The 24,962-nt window shown below is 48.9% G+C and overlaps 1 protein-coding gene across 2 annotated transcripts in view; it reads right to left on the reverse strand.

Moving 5' to 3' along the window:
- Window positions 1-15: 15 nt before the first annotated feature.
- Window positions 16-24,962, reverse strand: part of TVP23A (trans-golgi network vesicle protein 23 homolog A) — a 50,424-nt gene continuing 25,477 nt past the window's right edge. The window contains exons 3-9 of one of the 2 annotated variants that reach the window (XM_054533462.1): window positions 5,611-5,755; window positions 4,689-4,778; window positions 3,966-4,094; window positions 2,314-2,442; window positions 2,054-2,171; window positions 908-967; window positions 16-113 (exon numbers count right to left, since the gene is read on the reverse strand). In XM_054533462.1, coding sequence (XP_054389437.1) covers window positions 954-967; window positions 2,054-2,171; window positions 2,314-2,442; window positions 3,966-4,094; window positions 4,689-4,778; window positions 5,611-5,755 — 625 coding nt within the window. In that variant the 3' untranslated portion in view covers window positions 16-113; window positions 908-953. The remainder of the gene's footprint in view (window positions 114-907; window positions 968-2,053; window positions 2,172-2,313; window positions 2,443-3,965; window positions 4,095-4,688; window positions 4,779-5,610; window positions 5,756-24,962) is intronic. The other variant, XM_024233908.2, reaches the window with a different exon arrangement.

The raw sequence follows: 24,962 nt of genomic DNA on the forward strand, positions 1-24,962 counted from the left end.
TTTCACGTAAAAAACAAACGGGTTGTGGGATCGTGGGATTCTGCTGTGTCGGAAGCTTAGTTGATTGTAGAAACTCCCGTTTAAGCCATTTCTGCCTCTGAAGATAAGAAAGCCTAGAAAAGAACCAAAGGGGTGAGTGTGCGGCTTCACTGCAGAACACACAGGCATGTTTTCAAACACCACAGTCCAAACGCTCTTCTTCAGATTGAGGAAAAATCTAAAAGCGACAGAGCTCACGCTGGGTTTCGTTCTAAAATCACTGCATATGACGTAGCTGGGTCAAATCAAAAAGCCCTTGAAGAGTCCTTGAATCACCCAGTAAGACAGAATTTGGGGTCTGTGTAAATACCCAGTGTAGTAATATGTGCACAGTATATCCAGTAATGTCCAGTGTCATGCAAACCAATTTTCAGGATTTTTAATTATATAAAAAAGAGGGACAGATGTAAACTCTACGATCATCCTCATTGCCATGAGGTGCTTGCTGTGTTTGAGACACACAGGATCTGAGACCACGTGGGAGAAGAGTAAATTCCTGTTTTCCCTCCACTCTGGGGCTTAAAAGTGGGTGGGTGGGAAACAAGAACAAATCCCCTTGTTCTTTCCCTCCCTTGTCTCTTTTCCCTCCCCACCCTTCCCTAGGACCGCACATATGGTCAGATTTGCACATGTTCAGTGTGAGGAAGGTGTGACCTCGCCCCCCACCCCCAGCTCCTCACCCCAAGAGCAATGAGGCTGCAAAGCCCAGGGCAGGCCCATTGCCCAGTCTGCTTCCTGACTGGTGACATACCTGGCCACCCCAGGGAACAGGGGAAGCCCACCCAGACCCCGGGCCCCTGTGCCCCAAGAGCTGCATTTTTCAGAATTCCCCAGCTCCTCCACACGGGTGCCATGATCCATTTCTCACCTAATGCTGGTGAATCTCCAGCCCCTTGAGGCCAGGCTTCTGAAAGTCACCTGGGCAGGCCTGCAAGGGGAAAAGTCAACCATGGTTTTCTGTCCTTACACGCGAGTGGGGCGATCCTGCTGATGGAAGGCCAGAGAAAACCCACAAAGTACAGAAAACCTGCAGAATTCGTTGCTTGATGTCTTGGCATAAAGCAGCGCTGTTCAAATTTAAGACGGTTCAACCCATTTCAGGATGAACCTGGTCAAATTTCAAAGACTTCTGTCTCTCACTTTTAGAAATATCTATTAAGTTAAAAAAAAAAAAAAAAAAAAACAAGCCGGTCATGGTAGCTCACGCCTGTAATTCCAGCACTTTGCGAGGCCAAGGCAGGCGGATCACTTGAGGCCACGAGTTCGAGACCAGCCTGGTCAACATGGCGAGACCCCGTCTCTACTATAAATACAAAAATTAGCCAGGCATAGTGTTATGCACCTGTAATCCCAGCTACTCGGGAGGCTGAGGCAGGAGAATCACTTAAACCTGGGAGCCGGAGGTTGCAGTGAGCCAAGACACGCCACTGAACTCCAGCCTGGCAGCAGAGTGAGACTCCCATCTCAAAAAAAAAAAAAAATTGAAAAACGGTTTGTGAGTCTTTCCTTAATTCTATAGTTTTAAAAATCACTGAAAACTAACAATGGCAGTCACAAAAGGACAAAAACTATAATTGCACTTATAGGAGGTCCCTAGGGCTGTCAAACCAATAGATACAGAAAGCAGAATGCTGGTTGCTAGGGCTAGGAGGCGAGGAGGAGGGGGAGTTAATGTTTTGCGAGTACTGAGCTTAAGTTTTGCAAGATGAAAGCAGTTCTGGAGCTGGGTGGGGTGAAGGTTGCACAACAAAGTGGTTATACTTAATGCCACAGAACTATACATTTTAAAGTGGTTAAAATGGTACATTTTATGTAAATCTTATGATTAAAAAACAAAACTGCCAGGCACAGTGGCTCACTCACGGCTGTAATCCCAGCACTTTGGGAGGCCAAGGCAGGCAGGCTGCTTGAGCTCAGGAGTTCTAGACCAGCCTGGGCAACATGGCAAAACTTTGTCTCTACAAAAAAAAAAAAAAAAAAAAAAAAAAAAAAGGCCAGGCATGGTGGTACACACCTGTAGTCCCAACTGCACCAGAGGCTGAGGTGGGAGGATTGCTTGAGCCCAGGAGATGGAGGTTGCAATAGGCCGCGATCACACCATTGCGCTCTATCCTGGGTGACAGAGCGAGATCCTGTCTCCCAAAAAATAAATAAACAATAAAACAATGGCAGCCTGGCTGATATGTTACATTACAAACCGCAGTTGCCAGCAGGCCACCTTGACTTTGACTACCTGGAGAGGAGTGGTCCAGGAGTCAGACCTCAGTTACTCACCGTCTGGAACACTGTCTGGGACAGGAAACTGGCTGTGACCTTGCTAATGTCACTGTTGCCTCCCATCTTACAAAGGATGTAGCCATACAGGTTTGCAGCTTGGAGAGAGATCCCAGCAACCACCAGAGCCTGCACTCAGACAAAGAAAGCAAAGGTCACTTTTTTTTGAGACGGAGTCTCGCTCTGTCGCCCAGGCTGGAGTGCAGAGGCGCGATCTTGGCTCACTGCAAGCTCCACCTCCCGGGTTCACGCCATTCTCCTGCCTCAGCCTCCCGAGTAGCTGGGACTACAGGCATCCGCCACCAGGCCTGGCTAATTTTTTTGTATTTTTAGTAGAGACGGGGTTTCACCGTGTTAGCCAGGATGGTCTCGATCTCCTGACGCAAAGGTCACTTTCTAAGAGCATTTACAGAAATGCACCTCTCAAGCCAAGTAGAAGTGCTCTAGCCTGCACCTAAGAATAATAACAGCCAACATTTACTGAGCATTTGCAAATACCCACGGACACCTCAGAATCATTACAACTGGAGAGGTTGCCACCATCATCATCCCATTTTACAAAGAGGAAACTGAGGCTTAGGAAGACGAAAGCTGCCCAAGGTCACAGAGCTGGAGCATGGTCGAGCCGGGATCCAAATTCCAGGGCCCGTACTTTCATTAAATGACACTGTTGTTTTACTAGCTACAAATATTTTGTTTTCTCTATTTATTTATTTTTTTTAAGACGGAGTCTCACTCTGTCACCCAGGCTGGAGTGCAGTGGCACGATCTTGGCTCACTGCAACCTCCGCCTCCTGGGTTCAAGTGATTCTCCTGCCTCAGCCTCCCAAGTAACTGAGATTACAGGCGTGTGCCCACTACGCCTGGCTAATTTTGGTATTTATAGTACAGACAGGGTTTTGCCATGTTGGCCAGGCTGGTCTCAAACTCCTGACCTCAGGTGATTCATCTGCCTCGGCCTCCCAAAGTGCTGGGATTACAGATATGAGGTACTGTGCCAGCCTGTGTGAGTCCATTTATATGAAATGCCCAGAATAGGCAAATCCATAGAAACAGAAAAATTAATAGGTGCCAGGGCTTGGAGGAACAGAAGCACAGGGAAGCAATGTCAAAAGGGTGCAAGGCTTCTTCTTCAGGTGATGAAAATTTCCTAACATTGATGGTGGTTTTGGCTGCACAACTCTGTGACTGCACTAGAAGCCACTGAATTTCACACTTAGTATTTATTTTATTTTTTGGAGACAGGGTCTCACTCTAGCACCCAGGCTGGAGTGCAGTGGCACAATCTTGGCTCACTGCAACCTTTGCCTCCCGGGCTCAAGCGTGTACACCACCATGCCTGGCTAATTTTTGCATTTTTTTTGCAGAGATGGGGTTTTGCTATGTTGCCCAGGCTGGTCTCGAACTCCTGAGCTCAAGCAGTCCTTCTGCCTTGGCCTCCCAAAGGCCTGGGATTACAGGCGTGAGCCACTACGCCAAGCCCCTGATTGTATACTTTAAATGGGTAAATTGTATGGAATGTGTATTATATCTCAATAAACTTGTTATAATTGATCAATCAATCAATAACAAATAACAACAAAAGCCTAGTGGTGCAAACACTGGTTTTGCAGAGACATCAAAGCAATGTGGAAGTCAAGGTCTGGCCTTACCAGCCACTTTAGCTTCAAGGAAAATAAGGTGCTAAAAAAAAACACAATCCATATCATGGGGCAGATTATGAGGCCCAGCCAGAAGATTCGTGCTTCAGCTTCTGTGGCAGCAATGCTATTCGGAGAGACCTGTTAAAGGAAAGTAATTCAAATGTCAAAACAAGTGGAAATGGTTGCAAATGAGCGTGCTCGCATTTTCATTTATTTTATTTTGCAGATGCTTTTGTTGTGGGGTTTTTTGTTGTTGATGTTGTTTTGTTTTGTTTTGTTTTTGAGACAAAGTCTCATTGTGTCACCCAGGCTGGAGTGCAGTGGCGTGATCTTGGCTCACTGGAACCTCCACCTCCTGGGTTCAAGTGATTCTCCTGCCTCAGCCTCCCGAGTAGCTGGGAATACAGGTGCCTGCCACCACGCCCAGCTAATTTTTGTATTTTTAGTAGAGACAGGGTTTCACCATGTTGCCCAGGCTAGTCTCAAACTCCTGACCTCAAGTGATCCACCCACCTCCACCTCCCAAAGTGCTGGGATTACAGGCGTGAGCCACCGCGCCCGGTCTATTTTGGAGACACTTTTGCCACACCCATGTTTCACCAGGGCACCTTGGCAGTGGTGGCTTTTGTGTAGGGCAGGAATCAGATATGCACAAAACTCCAAAGGAACCCACAGAAACATTCCACACCCATTATCCCTGCTCTGGTTAGTTCAGCTCATCATGGAGAATACCTTCCTGGCTTCAAAGATCCAGTGGCTCTTCCCATCTTCATCTATCTGGTTCCACCATCGAAGGCCCACCAGGAGTCTTCCGGTTACATTCTGAGGACAACAGACAAAGGACTCTGAGCAGGTCACAGGCAAAGAGGCTTATTCACTATATTGATAAATAAAAGTTCCTTGATTCATTTCAGACTTGTACTGGGAGCAGGAAGAAAAAAGGCGTTGAATTGTAGTGGATTCTCAGATGTCAAGACTTCTAGTTTTCAACTAAGCTCACTTTAAAAAGTTACACCCTCCCCCCACAAAACATATATAATTTATTTGTTCATATTATGTATGTTTTAAATATACGTATTAATTCATACACAAGTGATACGGTTTGGCTGTCTCCCCACCCAAACCTCATCTTGAATTGTCGCTCCCATAATTCCCACGTGTTGCTGGGGAGAGCGGGTGGGAGATAATTGAACCATAGAGGCAGTTTCCCCCACACTGTTCTCAAGGTAGTGAATAAGTGCCACAAGATCTGATGGTTTTTGTAAGGGAAACCCCTCTCACTTGGCTTTCATTCTCTCTCTCTCTCTCTCTTTTTTTTTTTTTTTTTTCTGAGACAGAATTTGGCTCTTGTCACCCAGGCTGGAGTGCAATGGCACAATCTCGGCTCACTGCAACCTCCGCCTCCCGGGTTCAAGTGATTCTTCTGCCTCAGCCTCCCAAGTAGCTGGGATTACAGGCACACACCACTGCGCCCGGCTAATTTTTGTATTTTTAGTAGAGATGGGGTTTCTCCATTCCCCTTACTTTTAAGTGACACTGCTCAGCACTCTTAAGCATGTCTCAGGAGTCTAAACCAAAGTACCTCTTGGTACCACGCACACAGGGGACAAGCCTTGTATTTCCGGAGCAGTGACATCACGGGAAAGGGCCTCACCTTCACAGACCAGAAGTCCAGGGACAGGAGGAGCAGCACCGTGACAAAACAGCCCACAAAGCTCTTGCTGAACCAGTCGCAGCACACGTAGGTGACGATGGCACTCACTCGGAAAAACAGGTGGAAAAAGGTGGCCAAGGGGTGTCTAGGAAAGGACCCAGAAGGCGCCCTCACTCCAAGAGCCAAGCGGATGGTCAGTGAACTCCCATTACCACTTCAGACTTTGCTGGGGGCGTTAGCATGGCTCAATGGAATGTTCTCCTTGGTGCATATGACGCAGAAACTCAGGCTGTACCCCTGCGGACACATCATTAGGTCAGCAGTCCCCAGACAGTCATGCTGACACTGTTTTTTTTCCTCCCCTTCGAAGAATCCAGTACTTTCCCACCACTTGACTCCAAATATCACTTGCCCTCTCTGAAACATGGTCATCTTTGAAGTGAAATGTGACAGCAATCACTGCCTTCCCGCCTAGCAGAGATGACGGCCAGTTCCCTAAAGGTAAAGGTTGGGTTTTTCCGCCAGTACTGAGCTCCAGGCTCACACGCAGCCCACGGGGCAGGTGTCTCATGTCATCGGGGAATGCGTGTTCCTGGACAGAGGGAAACATGTGACCTGTGAATGGCAGGTCTAACTCATCATAGTTACTCAGTGGTGAATGGCACGTGAATCCTGGCATTTAATCTAGGGGAAGGTGGTTCTTGTTCACTGTGCCTTTAGACACAAACCTGGCCTGTAAGAAGAGGGAGCCAAAGGGAACATGCTCATCCTATGTAAATTGCTTTTCTTTCTTTGTTTTTTTTTTTGAGATGGAGTCTTGCTCTGTTGCCTAGGCTGGAGTGCAGTGGCGTGATATCGGTTCACAGCAACTTCTACCTCCCGGGTTCAAGCAATTCTCCTGCCTCAGCCTCCCAAGTAGCTGGGATTACAGGCGCCTGCCACCATGCCCAGCTAATTTTTGTATTTTGAGTAGAAACAGGATTTCAACATGTTGGCCAGGCTGGTCTCGAACTCCTGACCGCAGACGATCTGTCTATTTCGGCTTCCCAAAGTGCTAGGATTACAGGCATAAACAACCACGCCCGGCCTTACTTTTTTTATTATTATTATTATTTTTAATGTAAGTCTGATATAGGCCAGGCGCGGTGGCTCACACCTGTAATCCCAGCACATTGGGAGGCCGAGGTGGGTGGATCACCTGCGGTCAGGAGTTCAAGACCAGCCTGGCCAACATGGTGAAACCCCATTTCTACTCAAAATACAAAAATTAGCTGGGCATGGTGGCAGCTGCCTGTAACCCCAGCTACTCGGAAGGCTGAGGCAGGAGAATCACTAGAACCTGGGAGGCGGAGGTTGCAGTGAGCCAAAATCACGCCACTGCACTCCAGCCTGGGTGAGAAAGCTAGACTCCATCTCAAAAAATAAAAAGAAACAAGAAAAGAAAGGTTACCAAATTGTATAGAGCAGGTGATGGCAGTGGGTGATGTGGGCCAGACCAAAGACACTTGTGGGTTTCTGTTTCTTTCTGTGGTTTCCCAGTTTAAATAGAGCACACAGGTAGAGAACGATACTCAACTATGATCAGGAAATCAACGGCATGAGCCCAGTTGTTATACCAGAAAGGGTTTCAGATCCAGACCCCAAGAGAGGGTTCTTGGATCTCACCCAAGAAAGAATTCAGGGCAAGTCCATTGAGTAAAGTGAAAGCAAGTTTATTAGGAAAGTAAAGGAATAAAGAATCACTAGTCTATAGATAGAGCAGTCCTAAGGGCTGCTGGTTGCCCATTTTTATGGCTATTTCTTGATAATATACTAAACAAGGGGTGGATTATTCATGCCTCCCCTTTTTAGACAATATAGGGCAACTTCCAGACGTTGCCATGACATGTGTGAACTGTCATGGTGCTGGTGGGAGTGTAGCAGTGAGGACGACCAGAGGTCAGTCTCACGGCCATCTTGGTTTTGGTGGGTTTTAGCCAGCTTTTTTACTGCAACCTGTTTTATCAGCAAGGTCTTTATGACCTGTATCCTGTGCGACCTCCTGTCTCATCCTGTGACTTAGAATGCCTTAACCGTCTGGGAATGCAGCCCAGTAGGTCTCAGCCTCATTTTACGCAGCCCCTATTCAAGATGGAGTTGCTCTGGTTCACACGCCTCTGACACAGTGATGGATGAGAATGAAACCCGCATCTCAGGGCAGGGGAGGAAAAGGGAGGGATGAAAGAGACTCTTCCCAGCACCAGGCAGCTGTGCAAACCAGACCCGGTACTGCCAGATCCAAGATTTTCATGAGAAGTCAGAAATCCAGACTTGCAATGGGAAATCTGATGTTAAATGATGGCCACTAATTCTTTTACTGAAATATCACAGTCTATGTTTCTCACTGGCCTGCGAGCAGTGAGCTTGCAACCTCTGGATTAGAGTCACAAAATGCTGTGGGCTTTGGAAAATGAGAGGCAGAATGGGCTGGTCACAGAGGTCCACACAGAACTGCAGGGGAAAGAGCCTGCTCATTCTCCCCAAGAAGAAATGGAGTCAGAGTCAACAAACCATAGGCAGCTATAAAACTGTGGGGTTTCCGACTCCCAGGGGAATGTTAAGATTCAGAAGCAGACTTCATAGTGACTTTTTGCATGGCAAAGCACCAACTATTCACCAGGATGGGTCTCATCTGAGCCTCTCAGGCTCTTGGCTCTCCTGGTGACCTGAATGAAAACCAACCCAGGAAGTGCACCTGGCTTTTAAGAATTAGACAGGATCAGGCCGGGCATGGTGGCTCACGCCTGTAATCCCAGCACTTTGGGAGGCTGAGGCAGGTGGATCACGAGGTCAAGAGATTGAGACCATCCCTGGCCAATATGGTGAAACCCCATCTCTACTAAAAATACAAAAATTAGCTGAGCCTGCTGGTGGGCACCTGTAGTCCCAGCTACTTGGGACGCTGAGGCAGGAGAATTGCTTGAACCTGGGAGGCGGAGGTTGCAGTGAATTGAGATCGTACTACTGCACTCCAGCCTGGTGACAGAGCGAGACTCTGTCTCAAAATAAAAAAAAAAAAAGAAGAAGAAGAATTAGACAGTATCACCAGGCGTGGTGGCTCACACCTGTAATCCTAGCTCTTTGGGAGGCCAAGGCAGGCAGATCACTTGAAGTCAGGAATTCAAGACCAGCCTGGCCAACATGGCAAAACTCTGTCTCTACTAAAAATACAAAAATTAGCCAGTTGTGGTGGCAGGTGCCTGTAATCTCAGCTACTCAGGAGGCTGAGGCAGGAGAATCGCTTGAACCTGGGAGGTGGAGATTGCAGTGAGTCGAGATGACGCCACTGCACTCCAGCTTGGGCAACAGAGCAAATCTCTGTCTCAAAGAAGAATTAGACGGGATCAGATAGAACTTAAAAACTTCCTGGAGTGTTCCAGAAGGTAAGACTCTCGGGTGTCTCTTTTTGCTGTAAACCTTATTGAGAATTTCCTAACTGAATAAAATTTTGTCCCTTACCCCTGGAGATAAATAAATGCTCTTTCAATAACTGAAAGTTCTTTGAGGGCACAGACCATGTTTAACATATTTTTATATCCCCAAAAGCACCCAGTATTTAAAATTCTTGGCAATGTTATGTCGAACCTTGTAATCGAGTCAGTTAGAATCACTGGAAACATCTGTCCTCTTTGTAGAACAATACAAATGTAAAAACACATAGAGGGTCGGCACGGTGGCCCACGCCTATAATCCCAGCACTTTGGGAGGCTGAGGCGGCTGGATCACTTGAGGTCAGGAGTTCGAGACCAGCCTGGCCAACATGGTGAAACCCTATCTCTACTAAAAATACAAAAATTAGCCAGGCCTGATGGCAGGCGCCTGTAATCCCAGCTACTTGGGAGGCTGAGGCAGGAGAATTGCTTGAACCTGGGAGGCAGAGGTTACAGTGAGCTGAGATTGCACCACTGCACTACGGAGCAAGACTCCATCTCAAAACAACAAAATATATAGATCTCAAAAAAATGTCAGAGTGTGAGCCAAGTGTGCGCTGACCCATGGTAAAATGTGGAAGTAAATGCATTCGAATAAATCCCCTGCCCACCCGTTTCTTTTCTTTTTTCTTTTTGGCTGTGGCTCTCCTAAAATAAAATGCAGAAAAATTTCCAGTTGTTGATAGCTTCCACTTAGCTAGGCCCTGATTAACTCAATGGAAAGTGGTGTTACTCAGAGTTCAAAGCCCAAAGCAAGTAGAAGAGGATGCCTGTTGCCCTTTTAAATGTTGCTTTAACCCTATTTCATGCAGGTTGCTCCATCAGCATCCTCCAAGTCCTCATTCAGTCCCTATCTGGAGTTTGCCCAGCCTGTGCCTCTAGCTAATACTGTGTGATCTCAGACCAGTTTTCCTGTTTCGAGAGTTTTGAGAGTCATGGCTTAAGTCCTGTCCACTCGTCTCTGCCATCGGGTCCTCCATCCTCCTGCTCCCCAGCAACATGGAGCGCACACACACACACACCACCAATCACCTCCAATTCCCAGTGCCATTGCTCTCCAACTCCGCCCTCCCAGGCACCAACCTGGGAGGTTGCCCCTTGAGAAGCGAACAGCACAGTGGGCATGGCACCAGCTGAGTGTGTTCCGGGACCAACTGAGAATCAGGCGGCATATTCTTGTGGCCCAAAAACGAGATGCAGATGAACTGGGAGAGGAAGTTTTTATTTCTGTAGCCAGTTACAGGGAGAAGACCTAGAAAATATCGCCAGGCCCCGCCACCCCGTCTGGGAGGAAGTGAGGAGCGCCTCTGCCCGGCCGCCACCCCATATGGGAAGTGAGGAGCGCCTCTGCCTGACCACGCCGTCTGGGAGGTGAGGAGCGCCTCTGCCCGGCCGCCCCGTCTGGGAGGTGAGGAGTGCCTCTGCCCGGCCGTCACCCCATCTGGGAGGAAGTGAGGAGCACCTCTGCCCGGCTGCCCCGTCTGGGAGATGAGGAGCACCTCTGCCCGGCCGCCCCATCTGGGAGGTGAGGAGTGCCTCTGCCCGGCTGCCACCCCGTCTGGGAGGAAGTGAGGAGCACCTCTGCCCGGCCGCCCCCTCTGGGAAGTGAGGAGCGCCTCTGCCTGGCTGCCACCCCGTCTGGGAGGAAGTGAGGAGCGCCTCTGCCTGGCTGCCCCATCTGGGAAGGGAGGAGCGCCTCTGCCCAGCCGCCACACCGTCTGGGAAGTGAGGAGCGCCTCTGCCTGGCCACCCCGTCTAGGAGGTGAGGAGCGCCTCTGCCCGGCCGCCCAGTCTGGGAAGTGAGGAGCGCCTCTGCCCGGCCGTCCAGTCTGGGAAGTGAGGAGCGCCTCTGCCCGGCCGCCCTGTCTGGGAGGTGAGGAGCGCCTCTGCCTGGCCGCCACCCCGTCTGGGAGGAAGTGAGGAGCGTCTCTGCCCGGCCGCCCCGTCTGGGAAGTGAGGAGCGCCTCCGCCCGGCCGCCCGGTCTGGGAAGTGAGGAGCGCCTCTGCCCGGCTGCCCCCTCTGGGAAGTGAGGAGCGCCTCTGCTCGGCCGCCCCGTCTGGGAAGTGAGGAGCGCCTCTGCCCGGCCGCCCCGTCTGGGAGGTGAGGAGCGCCTCTGCCCGGCTGCCACCCGGTCTGGGAGGAAGCGAGGAGCGCCTCTGCCCGGGCGGCCCCGTCTGGGAAGCGAGGAGCACCTCTGCCCGGGCGGCCCCGTCGGGGAAGTGAGGAGCGCCTCTGCCCGGCCGCCCCGTCTGGGAGGAGAGGAGCGCCTCTGCCGGGCGGCCCCGTCTGGGAAGCGAGGAGCGCCTCTGCCCGGCCGCCCTGTCTGGGAGGTGAGGAGCGCCTCTGCCTGGCCGCCACCCCGTCTGGGAGGAAGTGAGGAGCGTCTCTGCCCGGCCGCCCCGTCTGGGAAGTGAGGAGCGCCTCTGCCCGGCCTCCCGGTCTGGGAAGTGAGGAGCGCCTCTGCCCGGCCGCCCCCTCTGGGAAGTGAGGAGCGCCTCTGCTCGGCCGCCCCGTCTGGGAAGTGAGGAGCGCCTCTGCCCGGCCGCCCCGTCTGGGAGGTGAGGAGCGCCTCTGCCCGGCTGCCACCCGGTCTGGGAGGAAGTGAGGAGCGCCTCTGCCCGGGCGGCCCCGTCTGGGAAGCGAGGAGCGCCTCTGCCCGGGCGGCCCCGTCGGGGAAGTGAGGAGCGCCTCTGCCCGGCCGCCCCGTCTGGGAGGAGAGGAGCGCCTCTGCCAGGCGGCCCCGTCTGGGAAGCGAGGAGCGCCTCTGCCCGGCCGCCCCGTCTGGGAGGTGAGGAGCGCCTCTGCCTGGCCGCCACCCCGTCTGAGAGGAAGTGAGGAGCGTCTCTGCCCGGCCGCCCCGTCTGGGAAGTGAGGAGCACCTCTGCTCGGCTGCCCCGTCTGGGAAGTGAGGAGCGCCTCTGCCCGGCCGCCCCCTCTGGGAAGTGAGGAGCACCTCTGCTCGGCTGCCCCGTCTGGGAAGTGAGGAGCGCCTCTGCCCGGCCGCCCTGTCTGGGAGGTGAGGAGCGCCTCTGCCCGGCTGCCACCCGGTCTGGGAGGAAGTGAGGAGCGCCTCTGCCCGGCCGCCCCGTCTGGGAGGTGAGGAGCGCCTCTGCCTGGCCGCCCCGTCTGGGAGGAGAGGAGCGCCTCTGCCGGGCGGCCCCATCTGGGAAGCGAGGAGCGCCTCTGCCCGGCCGCCCTGTCTGGGAGGTGAGGAGCGCCTCTGCCCGGCTGCCACCCGGTCTGGGAGGAAGTGAGGAGCGCCTCTGCCCGGCCGCCCTGTCTGGGAGGTGTACCCAACAGCTCCGAAGAGAGAGCGACCATCGGGAGCGGGCCATGAGGACGATGGTGGTTTTGTTGAAGAGAAGTGGGGGATGTGTGGGGAAAGGAAGGAGAGATCAGATTGTTGCTGTGTCTGTGTAGAAAGAGGTGGGCATAGGAGACTCCATTTTGTTCTGACTAGGAGAAATTCTTCTGCCTTGGGATGCTGTTGATCTATGGCCTTTCCCCCAGCCCCGTGCTCTCTGAAACATGTGCTGTGTCAACTCAGGGTTAAATGGATTAAGGGCGGTGCAAGATGTGCTTTGTTAAACAGATGCTTGAAGGCAGCATGCTCTTTAAGAGTCATCACCACTCCCTAATCTCAAGTACCCAGGGGCACAAACACTGCAGAAGGCCGCCGGGACCTCTGCCTAGGAAAACCAGAGAACTTTGTTCATGTGTTTATCTCCTGACCTTCTCTCCACTGTCATCCTATGACCCTCCCATATCCCCCTCTCCGAGAAACACCCAAGAATCATCAATAAATACTTCAGAAATTAAAAAAAAAAAAGAAAATATCGCCAGGCCAACTTAAAATTACCAAGTTTTCCAGAGCTTATATACCTTCTGATCTATACGTCATAGGTAAGTTTGCATTCATCTAAAATAAGTGATTGGCCGGGGGTGGTGGCTCACGCCTGTAATCCCAGCACTTTGGGAAGCTGAGGCAGGCAGATCACTTGAGGTCAGGAGTTCAAGACCAGCCTGGCCAACATGCAAAACTCTGGCTCTACTAAAAATACAAAAATTAGCGGGCATGGTGGTGCGCGCCTATAATTCCAGCTACTCGGGAGGCTGAGGCAGGGGAATTGCTTGAACCCAGGAGGCAAAGGTTGCAGTGAGCCAAGATCGTGCCACTGGACTCCAACCTGGGCGACAGAGCAAGATTCCATCTCAAAAGGAATGAATAAATGAATGAATCAATGAATAAAATAAAATAAAAGTTAACTTCTTTTAATCTATAACTAATATCTGAGTCCTGAAGACCTTCCTCTGGAGCCTCAGTAAATTTAATCTAAATGGGTCCAGGTGCTGGGGTGATTATCCTTATCTTGTCTCCTGCTAAATCATGGCGTTTGGGGAGTCTCTTCAGACCCCCACTAAACTTGTTTGTGGAGGCCTGGGGAGTTTCTTCGGACCTCCCAATAAACATTTCACACTAAATGGGTCCTGTTAAGAATTCCTTCGTTATCTTGTCATACTTCAAGGACCAGGAAAGACCTGGGCACAACTCTGGGTGGGCTTTTGTCACATTCCATCCTTTGTATAAGGGCACTGGCTCTCTCAGCTTTTAATATTTAACTTCACCACTCAGTCAGTGCTGAGACAGCTGTTATGGAGGCCTATGTTAGTGAGAACTGGCCTGCCACCCATGGGCTTGGGAGCTAGACCACCAGCATTCCAATCCTGGCTGTAACCTCTGAGTAGCTCCATGGTCTTCCCTAAGCTACTTAACTCTGTGATCCCTCCGTCTCCTGTTCTGCAAAATGGGAATGCCAACAGGATCCACTTCCTAAGATACTGAAAACATCGGGTGAGGGTGGTACATATAAAGTGCCTGAAACACACACCACGCTCAAAAATAGGTGACAGCCATTACCATCTCAGTCCTCTGTGTCATTCGAAACAACAGTTCCACCAGCAAGAGCCAAACTGTGAAATTCCCCCTCTGACCACAACTTTCTCTCACTCCTGAGGGGACTACTTTTTGTCTTTGCAGGGATCTCCCAAGACTCCTGGGCCCCTCACAATGCCCCAGATGAACCTTCATCATGTTCAACTTGAACAGGTGCTATTTCCACACAGTATCCAACATCCCCAACCCCAGCCATGTAGAAACCCATTGTTTCAAGAAGAGGAGACTCGGTGCTAACGCCTATAATCCCAGCACTTTGGGAGGCAGAGGTGGGCAGATCACTTGAGGTCAGGAGTTCAAGACCAGCCTGGCCAACATGATGAAACCCCATCTCTACTAAAAATACAAAAATTAGCCAGGTATGGTGGCAGATGCCTGTAGTCCCAGCTGCTCAGGAGGCTGAGACAGGAGGATCGCTTGAACCTGGGAGGTAGAGGTTGCAGTGAGCCAAGATTACATCACTGCACTCCAGCCTGGGTGACAGAGTAAGACTCCATCTCAAAAAAAAAAAAAAGAAAAAAAGAAAAAAGAAGAGGTGAGAAAATGACACAGTGATGAAATGGGATTACTCAAGTAAAGTGTTGTCAAGGCAGGGAGAGTCCTGATGGGGGCTTCTGTTCAACTTTCTTTCTAGATCCATTTATGCAGCTCTGGGCCCTTGTCACCCATTGTCTTCCTCCCTGGAGGGAAGCACAGTAGATTCTCAACGTGGAATGTGTGTGAAAGCCACCTGAGGAGGTCTCACGTTGTGCACAGGACACAAGGATTCAGATTTCAGGTGGGACCTGGACATGAATTTCACAAAGAAAAAGCACAGCTCTACCCAGGTTCAGCAAACTACAACCTAAGGGCCAAATCTGGTCATGGCCTGCTTTTGTAAATAAAGTGTGGAGTCTTAATTAGGGAGAGTCAGGTTGGCAGAAATGGGGGAAAACAAAAAGAAAGGGCAGATAAGCCATAAATCTACCTCTGTTCATGGTCCAGAACACACAGCCCTCCTTCACAAATAACACAAATAACACAATCTTTTTTTTTTTTTTTTTTGAGAAAGAGTCTCACTCTGTTGCCCAGGCTGAAGTGCAGCAGTGTGATCTCGGCTCACTGCAGCCTCCGCCTCCCGGGTTCAAGCGATTCTCCTGCCTCAACCTCCTGAGTAGCTGGGATTACAGGTGCATGCCACCACACCTGGCTAATTTTTGTATTTTTAGTAGAGACGGGGTTTTGCCATGTTGGCCAGGCTGGTCTCAAATTCCTGACCTCAGGTGATCCACCTGCCTCAGTCTCCCAAAGTGCTGGGATTACAGGTGTGAGCTACCGTACCTGGCCAAATAACACAACCTTCCTGCACCCAGCTGTCATCAGACCCTCAGCTGATACAAAAATCACAAGTGAACTCACTGCAACCTTGGCATTATCAGTACTTCCCAAAGCCCTCTTCAGCACACAGCACAAGCACTATCCTAGAAAATCCCCAGCAAGCCTTTGTTTCCTGGCAGTCAGCTCCTCTCTTGCTGGCCTGCCCGTTGCTCCTTTGAAATGTACTTCCATGCCTTCTCTAATAAATCTGCCTGTCTTTACCTATAAATGTCTTGGTAAATTCTTCTTAACACTGTGCCACCAGCCCCAGGTAGTTGCTGCTCACCTGTGTCATAAAGTTTTGTTGGTTTTGTTTTTGTTTTTGTTTGTTTGTTTTTAAGACAGGGTCTCACTCTGTCTCCCAGGCTGCAGTGCAGTGGTGTGATCAAGGCTTACTGCAGCCTCGACCTCCCAGGCTCAAGCACTCCTCCCATGTCAGCCTTCCAAGTAGCTGGGAATACAGGCAGACACCACCACACCTGGCTAATTTTTAAAATTTTTTGTAGAGATGGGATCTCACTATTTTGCCCAGGCTGGTCTCAAATTCCTGGGCTCAAGCTATTCTCCCATCTTAGCCTCTCAAAGTGCTACAATTACAGGTGTGAGCCACTGCGCCCAGCCTGTAAATCAAGTTTTATAGGAACACAGTCACACCCACTCATTTGCTGGACTACCAAGCCCAAAATACCCACAGAGTGTGCCAACCCCTGCTCCAGACCAGCAAGAACAACTTGGTGATGACATTAGGCTCCCTTCAAAACAACCCAAAATGAAGCAAACTGCCCCTACCTGCTCCCCAAACCCACACTCCAAAAAAAAATCTACTTTCAAAAGCTGTGGGGTGGTTGCTGCCTAACTGGCAGAATCCCAAGGGGTTGTGTCCTTTCTTGGAGTGGGTGAGGGGGGTAGTGATTGGGAAGGGACATGAGGGAGACTTCTGGATGCTGGGATGTTCCGTATCTTTATCTAATGACTACATATGTGTAAAAATTCACTGAACCATACGAATCTCCTGTTGGAAGCCGCTGACCAAAGCCAACCTTTGCAAGTCACTCTGAACATTTTACATGTGATACAATCCAGCAACCACAATCCCCAGGGTTTACCGAAGTGAGCTGAAAACTTACGTCTGCACAAAAAGCAACACACAAATATTTATAGCAGCTTCATTCATAATTGCCAAAACTCAGAAACAACTAAGATGTCCTTCAATTGGCCAGGTTTGGTGGCTCATACCTGTAATCGCAGCACTTTGGGAGGCCGAGGTGGGTGAATCACTTGAGACCAAGAGTTCGAGACTAGCCTGGCCAACATGGCGAAAACCCATCTCTACTAAAAATACAAAAAAATTAGCTGGGCGTGGTGGCGCGTGCCTATAGTCCCAGCTGCCGGAGAGGCTGAGGCATGAGAATCACTTGAACCCAGGAAGCAGAGGTTGCAGTGAGCCAAGATCGTACCACTGCACTCCAGCCTGGGTGACAGAGTGAGACTCTGTCTCAAAAAACAAACAAAAAAACAAATAAGATGTCCTTCAATAGCAGAATGGATAAACCGTGGTACATCCAGACAACAGAATGTTATTCAACGCTAAAAAGAAATGAGCTATCAGACCTCAAAAAGGCATAGGGGAACCTTAAATGTATATTGCTTAGTGAAAGGTTAATCTGAAAAGGCTGTGTATGGACAACTTCCACTATACAATGTTCTGGAAAAGGCAAAACTCTAGAGACAGTAAAAAGATCAGTGGTTGCCAGGAGTTCCAGAGGGTGGGGAGGGATGCATAGGTGGAGCAGAGGGGACTTTTAGAGCTGGGAAACTACTCTGTATGATGTTGTGATGGAGGACATATGACATTACACATTTGCCAAAACTCATAGAATGGGCTAGGCGTGGTGGCTCATGCCTGCCTACAATCCCAGCACTTTGGGAGGCCTAGGGGGCAGATAGCTTGAGCCCAGGAGTTCAAGACCAGCCTGGCCAACATGGTGAAAACCTGTCTCTACTAAAAATACAAACATTAGCCAGGTGGTGCATACCTGTAATCCCAGCTACTCAGGAGGATGAGGAAGGAGAATTGCCTGAACCCGGGAGGTGGAGGTTGCAGTGAGCCGAGATCTCACCACTGCACTCCCGCCTAGGCGACAGAGCAAGACTCTGTCTCAAAAAAAAGAAAAAATATCAACCTGGGCAACATGGTAAAACCCCACCTCTACCAAAAAAAAAAAAAAAAGAAAGAAAATTAGCCAGGCATGGTGGCACACGCCTATAGTCTCAGCTACTTGTAGGGCTAAGGTGGGAGGATGGTTTGAGCCTGGAAGGCAGAGGTTGCAGTGATACAAGATCACACCAATGCATTCCAGCCTGGGCAACAGACCAAGACCTCGTCTCAAAAAATAAAAAAATAAAAAAAAGAAAGAAAGAAAGAAAAAAGAAAAAAACCTCATAAAATGTACAACACCAAGAGTAAACCCTGATATAAACTATAGATTTTAGTTAATAATAATGTATTGGTTCATCAAGTGTAACACATATACCACACTAATGCAAGATGTTTAAAATGGAGAAATTGGGGGAGAAGTGGAGTATATAAAAATATATGATCTTTCTCCTCAAACTTTGCTACAAAACCGAAACTGCTCTATAAACGGAGCCAGGGCCAGGCATGGTGGCTCACACCTGTAATCCCACCACTTTGGGAGGCCGAGACAGTGGATCACCTGAGGTCAGGAATTCGAGACCAGCCTGACCAACATGGTGAAACCCCATCTCTAAAATACAAAAATTAGCTGAATGTGGTGGCGGGCGCCTGTAATCCCAGCTACCTTGGAAACTGAGGCAGGAGAATCCCTTGAATCCGGGAGGCGGTGGTTGCAGTGTGCTGAGATCCCACCACTACACTCCAGCCTCCAGCCTGGGTGACAAAGCGAGACTCCGTCTCAAAAAAAAAAAAAAAAAAAAAAAATAGAGCCAGGCCAGGCGTGGTGGCTCATGCCTATAATCCCAGCACTTTGGGAGGCCAAGACGGGTGGATCACCTGAGGTCAGGAGCTCAAGACCAGCCTGGCCAACATGGTGAAACCCCACCTCTATTAAAAATACAAAAATTAGCCAGGTTTGGTGGCAGAAGCCTGTAATCCCAGCTACTCAGGAGGCTGAGGCACGAGAATCGCTTGAACTGGGGAGGTGGAGGTTGCAGTGAGCAGAGATCACACCACGGCACTCCAGCCTGGGTGACAGAGCAAGACTCCATCTCAAAAAAAAAAGAGCCAGAATTTATAAAGGTGGGTGGACACAGGTATGAGGCTCTGTCTAGACAGAGTACACACAGAGAAACTGGGAGGAGGCACAAACATCACTGTCCCACAACTTCTAAAGCAGGTCTGATTTGGGGGTGTAAACCCTGAATATCTGAGACAGATCTCAGTTATTTTAGAAAGTTATTTTTCCCAAGGTTGAGAACACACTCAGGAGGTCCTGATGACATGTGTCCAAGGTGGTCAGAGCACAGCTTGGTTTTATACATTTCAGGGAGATAGGAGACAACAATCAACTTATGTAAGATGAACATTGGTTGGGTCTGGAAAGGCGGAACACCTTTCCAGACATCTGCTTCTCAGATCTATGTGATTGTACTCAATAAATAGTGTGGAGACCAGAACTCTGAGCCCTTTGCAGCCTCTGATTTGCTCTGGCCCCGTGGCTCCCACCTTTATGAACTCTTAACCTGTCTCTTCTCATTCCTTTGTCACCACTGGACTTTGGGTACCCTACAGGTGGTGTTGAGGCTGGTCCCCAACAGAGACCAGCCTGACCAACATGATGAAACCCCATCTCTACTAAAAATACAAACAATTAGCGGGGAGGGGTCTTCCAGGTCATAGGTAGATTAGAGACAAATGGTTGTGTTCTTTTAAGTTTCTGATGAGTGTCTCCAAAGGAGGCAATCAGATATGCATTTATCTCAGTGAGCAGGGGGTGACTTTGAATAGAATGGGAGGCAGGTTGGCCTTAAGCATTTCCCAGTTTGACTTTTCCCTTTAGCTTAATGATATGGGGGCCCCAAGATTTATTTTCCATCCACAGGGGAAGGTGAGTTCATCCTAAATTTGGCAGTGATCTAACAATGTCTTTAAAAGTTGTCCTGTGGCCAGGTGCAGTGGCTCATGCCTGTAATCTCAGCACTTTGGGAGGCTGAGGCAGAAGGATCACTTGAGGCCAGGAGTTTGAGGCTGCACTGAGCTATGATCACACCACTGCACTCCAGCCTGGGGACAGAGGGAGAATTTGTCAAGAAAAAAAAAAAAATACCCTTTACTTTGAAAACTGTACTCTTTTTTTTAAGCCCATCTCCAACTAGAATTCCTCATGAAACATCACATTTTAAATTCTGTGTCCTCTTTCAGACACTCTGGAAACCTTCCTGCTTCTCAGTATGGCAGGCCTGAAGAAAGGCATTCTCTTCCCTTCTTGGTTTGCTTTGCTCTGTGATGGTGTCTAGAATTTGCTTAAAAATAACCTGAGTGTGCGGGGGTGGGAGGGGGTGAAGATGAAACGGGCCACATCCTGGTGATGACTGGGGATGGGCAATGGGAACGTCAGGTTCATTGTTCTCTGTACTTTTACGTAAATTTGAATTTAAAAGTAGAAGAAGAAAGAAATCGGCAGAAGCAGCCCTGACTTTGCATTGAGGCCAGATGCCTTTTGGAATAAACCAAGCTCATGGGCTGATATTCTGGGTACCTAGATGGCCCAGCTGTGGTCCCAAAAAAAAAAATTTAGACCTAAAAATCCCCCATTGAGTAATGGACCATTACAGCTGGATGCATGAAGAAAATTCCAGAAAGCAGGTCCTTTCTTCTGGGCTTACCAGTTCCTCTACAAAAAAAGAGGCCACCCCTCTATGAAGTACAAATGCCCAACCCTCCCTGCACCTGGCCAGCGTGGTGCGGGGAAAGCCAGAGGGTCCAGCCCCACGCTCCTGCTCCATGCTTGCTGGGTATGCAGTCTTGGACAAAGTACTAAACGCTTTTTGACATAGGAGTTAAGAAGAAATTATTTAGGCAGATAGTGAGGATATGAGAGTCCTCTGTAAGGTTTTCCTTTTAATGAAAAGCAGCCCCAAAATTATTTTCTTTCCTAACAAAGAGCAGCCTGTAAAATCCAGCTGCAGACAAGCAAGCTGGAAGCTTGCACAGGTGAAGGCCAACAGCTGTGCCAATAGGAAAAGGCTACCTGGGACTAGGTACGTTAAAAATGGCGGCTCCATCTTCCCTTCTCCTTTCCAGTCACGTGTACAGTAAGGGGCAGGCAACATGGGGCAGGCAACATGGCACCGGCCAAGTGGAAAGCTCATTTGCATAATAAGATTAGGGTGGGGGGGGCCAGCCTTCCGTGAGCGCTACGTGAATGTCACCCCGGTCCAACCAATCTGTGGGCTCTATGTAAATCAGACACCGCCTCCTTAAGCCTGTCTATAAAATCTGGTGCAGTCTGCAGTGGGCTGGTTTTTTCCCTTTCAGAAGCCCCTCTCTCTCACAAGAGAGAGAGCTGTTCTCCTTTCTCTTTCTTTTGCCTATTAAACCTTCCCTCCTAAATTCACTCCTCATATGTGTCAGTGTCCTTAATCTTCTTGGCGCGAGATGACAAACCCAGGGTATTTACCCCAGACAACAATGCCGCTTCACTTTGAGCCTCACATTATCCATCTGTAAAATGAGACAGTAACATTTGTGTCAGATGCCGGAGGCTTTCAACTAATAGAGTCAAACTCTGTAAAATATTTAAAGAGATTAATCCTGAGCCAAATATGAGAACTGTGACCCATGACACAGCCCCATGGGGTCCTGAGAACACGTGCCCAAGGTTGTCGGGCTACAACCTGGCTTCATACGTTTTAGGGAGACAAAGGCATCAGTCAATACATGCAAGGTGTACATTGGTTTGGTCTGGAAAGGCGAGACAACTCAAATAGGGAGGGCACTTCTGGGTCATAGGTAAATTCAAAGATTTTCTGATTGGCAATTGGTTGAGTTATTATCTAAAGACCTGGAATCAAGAGAAAGGAGTGTCTGGGTTAAGATAAGGGGTTGTGAGCAAGGTTTTTTTTGTTTTTTTTTTGAGATGCAGTCTCGCTCTGTCGCCCAGGTTGGAGTACAGTGGTGCGATCTCGGCTCACTAAAACCTCCACCTCCCGGATTCAAGCGATTCTCCTGCCTCAGCCTCCTGAGCAGCTGGGACTACAGGCGCCTGCCACCACACCCGGCTAATTGTTTGTATTTTTAGTAGAGACAGGGTTTCATCATGTTGGTCAGGCTGGTCTCTGTTGAGGACCAGCCTCAACACCACCCGTAAGGTACCCAAAGTCCGGTGGTGACAAAGGAATGAGAAGAGACAGGTTAAGAGTTCATAAAGGTGGGAGCCAGGGGGCCAGAGCAAATCAGAGGCTGCAAAGGGCTCAGAGTTCTAGTCTCCACACTATTTATTGAGTACAGTCACTTAGATCTGAGAAGCAGATGTTCAGGGGTGAAACGGGGAAAGGGAGACAGTATATCATACTGTAGCAGTAGTGGTTTAAATGAATCTCCTTTGTGCTCAAACAGCGTATTTTTAACTTATCGGAGAGTAGCTAGTGGGAGTGGGCTTAACTAGGACCCTGCACGTCTGTCCACATTCCAGTGCTTCAAAGGAGTGTCTTTCTCCTTGAACACAGTGTTTGCAGATAAGAGAGCAGGTCTCCCTCTGAGCATGGGAACATGATGTCAATTAGGAGGCTTTCCTCCTCAGCGGCCTCTTGTGGCTTTCCACAACTTATTGTCCCATATTTTTATTGCAAGTTTATGCAGGCACCCCGCAAGCCTTTTTCCCAACAGGTCTCGAACTCCTGACCTTGTGATCCACCTGCCTCGGCCTCCCAAAGTGCTGGGATTACAGGTGTGAGCCACCATGCCCGGACAAGAGCAAGGTTTTTATATCACAGATGATGCCTCCTGGTAGCCAGCTTCAGAGAGAACGGATGGCAAATGTTTTTTACCAGCCTTAAAAAGGCACCACTCTTAGTGAATTCTCTCCTGGATCAGGGGAAGCACCTGGAAAGAGAACGGGGTTCTCAACAGAGTGCAGATTTTCCCCCCAAGAGACAGCTCTGTAGGCTCTTTCAAAATACGGCAAAAAAATATGTTGATGAAAAGAGTCAAACTCTGTAAAATATTTGATGAGATTTATTCTGAGTCAAATATGAGTGACCGTAGCCCATGACATAGCCTTCAGGAGATCCTGAGAAGAAGTGCCCAAGGTGGCTGGGGTACAGCCTGGTTTTATATATTTTTGGGAGATATGAGATATCAATCAAATACATTCAAGATATACATTGGCGCTGGGTGTGGTGATTCACACCTGCAATCCCAGCACTTTGGGAGGCTGAGGCTGGTGGATCACCTGAGGTCAGGAGTTCAAGACCAGCCTGGTCAGCATGTGAAACCCCATCTCTACTAAAAATACAAAAAATAAAAATAAAAATAAAAAAAGCCGGGCATGGTGGCAGGTGCCTGTAATCTCAGCTACTTGGGAGGCTGAGGCAAAAGGCTTGAACCCAAGAGGTAGAGGTTGCAGTGAACTAAGATTGTGCCACTGCACTCCAGCCTGGGTGACAGAGTGAGACTGTCTCAAAAAAAAAAAAGGTACAATGGTACATTCGTTTGTTTCAGAAAGGCGGGACAACTCAAAGAGGGGCAGGAGGAGGGGGCTGGTTGGTAGGGACCTTCTAGGCTATAGATAAATTTTAAAATTTTCTGGCTGACAATTGGTTGAGTCTAAAGACCTGGGATCAATAGAAAGGGAATGTTCAGGTGAAGATAAAAGATTATGGAGACCAAGGTTCTTTTGAAGACTTATAGTGGCAGCGCTTAGAGACAATAGAAGACAAATGTTTCCTATTCAGACCTTTAAAAGGTGCTAGGTTCTCAGGTAATCTCTTCAGGATTGAGAGGGCCTGGAAGGAAAAATCTAGCTATGTTAATAGAGATTCTTTACAGATGTAAATTTTCCCCCACAAAGAATGGCTTTGCAGGACCATTTCAAAATATGACCAAGAAACATGTCTTGGGGTAAAATTTTTTTTTTTTTTTTTTTTTTTTGAGATGGAGTCTCACACTGTCGCCCAGGCTGAAGTGCAGTGGCGTGATCTCGGCTCACTGCAACCTCCGCCTTCCAGGTTAACTCCATTCTCCTGCCTCAGCCTCCCGAGTAGCTGGGACTACAGGCACCCGCCACCACACCTGGCTAATTTTTTGTATTTTTTAGTAGAGACGGGGTTTCACCATGTTAACCAGGATGGTCTCGATCTCCTGACCCTGTGATCTGCCCACCTCGGCCTCCCAAAGTGCTGGGATTACAGGTGTGAGCCACTGCGCCCGGCCGTCTTGGGGTAAAATATTTTGATTTTCTTCTTTGTCATGTAATGTTACACCAGAATCAGGTTGGAAAGTAAGTCACGATATATAGGATTAAATAAAACCTATCTGATGAAAATTTATGGTTTGTAGGGCATGAATCCCCAGAACCCTTAGATAGGAATTTGGGCAACATAGGAAAAAAATTAGAGTTTAGTCCTCAAATGTAGTTTGGGGTAAAATACTTCAATTTCTTTCAGGGTCTGCTATCTGTGCTGTTGGGATGTTATTGCTACAAACAATGTGTTTGTCCAGTATTAAGGTCCCTGTGTTAATGTTAATGCTGGTCAGCTGTGCCTGGATTCCCACGGGAGGAAGGTAGAAGGAGGCATGTCTGACCCCCACCTCTTCCCATCATGGCCTGAACTAGTTCTTCAGGTTAACTTTGGAATGCCCTTGGCCGAGAGGAGGGGTCCATTCAGTTGGTTGGGGGGCTTAGATTTTATTTTTGGTTTACAGGCTTCTGGGAGATAAAAAACTACCATGCCAGATCAGAAAGAGTCCTCCAGCGGCTGTGGTTCCTATCACTCTACTTATTGCTTGACTCATTAATAGTCAACATTTTTGAGAACGGAAGAAAGAGAAAAAAACCATGACCAGTAATGCTCTTTTTGGACATCCTTTGTCAGACAAATGTTTTTCCCCATCGTTAAAAATAAGTAGGGTGTTGCTATTTCTTTCTTTGGCCCTGACACCCACTTACACTCAGGTGGCTTCTCTGCTACTGATGTAGGAGTTCAGAAGAAACTACTTAGGCAAATAGGGTATGGGAGTACCAAGTAAGGTTTTCCTTTTAATGAAAATCAGCCCCCAAATTATTTTCTTTTCTAACAAAGAGCAGCTTGTAAAATCCAGCTGCAGACATAGACAAGCAAGCTGGAAGCTTCCAGGGTGAATGCCAGCAGTTGTGCCAATAGGAAAAGGCTAAGTTGTGCCAATAGGAAAAGGCTACCTGGGACCAGGCATGTCCAACATGGAGGCTCCATCTTCCCTTCTCTCTCTTTTTTTTTTTTGAGACGGAGTCTTGCTCTGTTGCCCAGGCTGGAGTGCAGTGGCACAATCTCGGCTCACTGCAACCTCCGCCTCCTGGGTTCAAGCAATTCTCCTGCCTCAGCCTCCCGAGTA

Source organism: Pongo abelii, chromosome 18 (assembly GCF_028885655.2).
Source record: "Pongo abelii isolate AG06213 chromosome 18, NHGRI_mPonAbe1-v2.0_pri, whole genome shotgun sequence".
In the NCBI taxonomy this organism is placed as follows: domain Eukaryota; kingdom Metazoa; phylum Chordata; class Mammalia; order Primates; family Hominidae; genus Pongo; species Pongo abelii.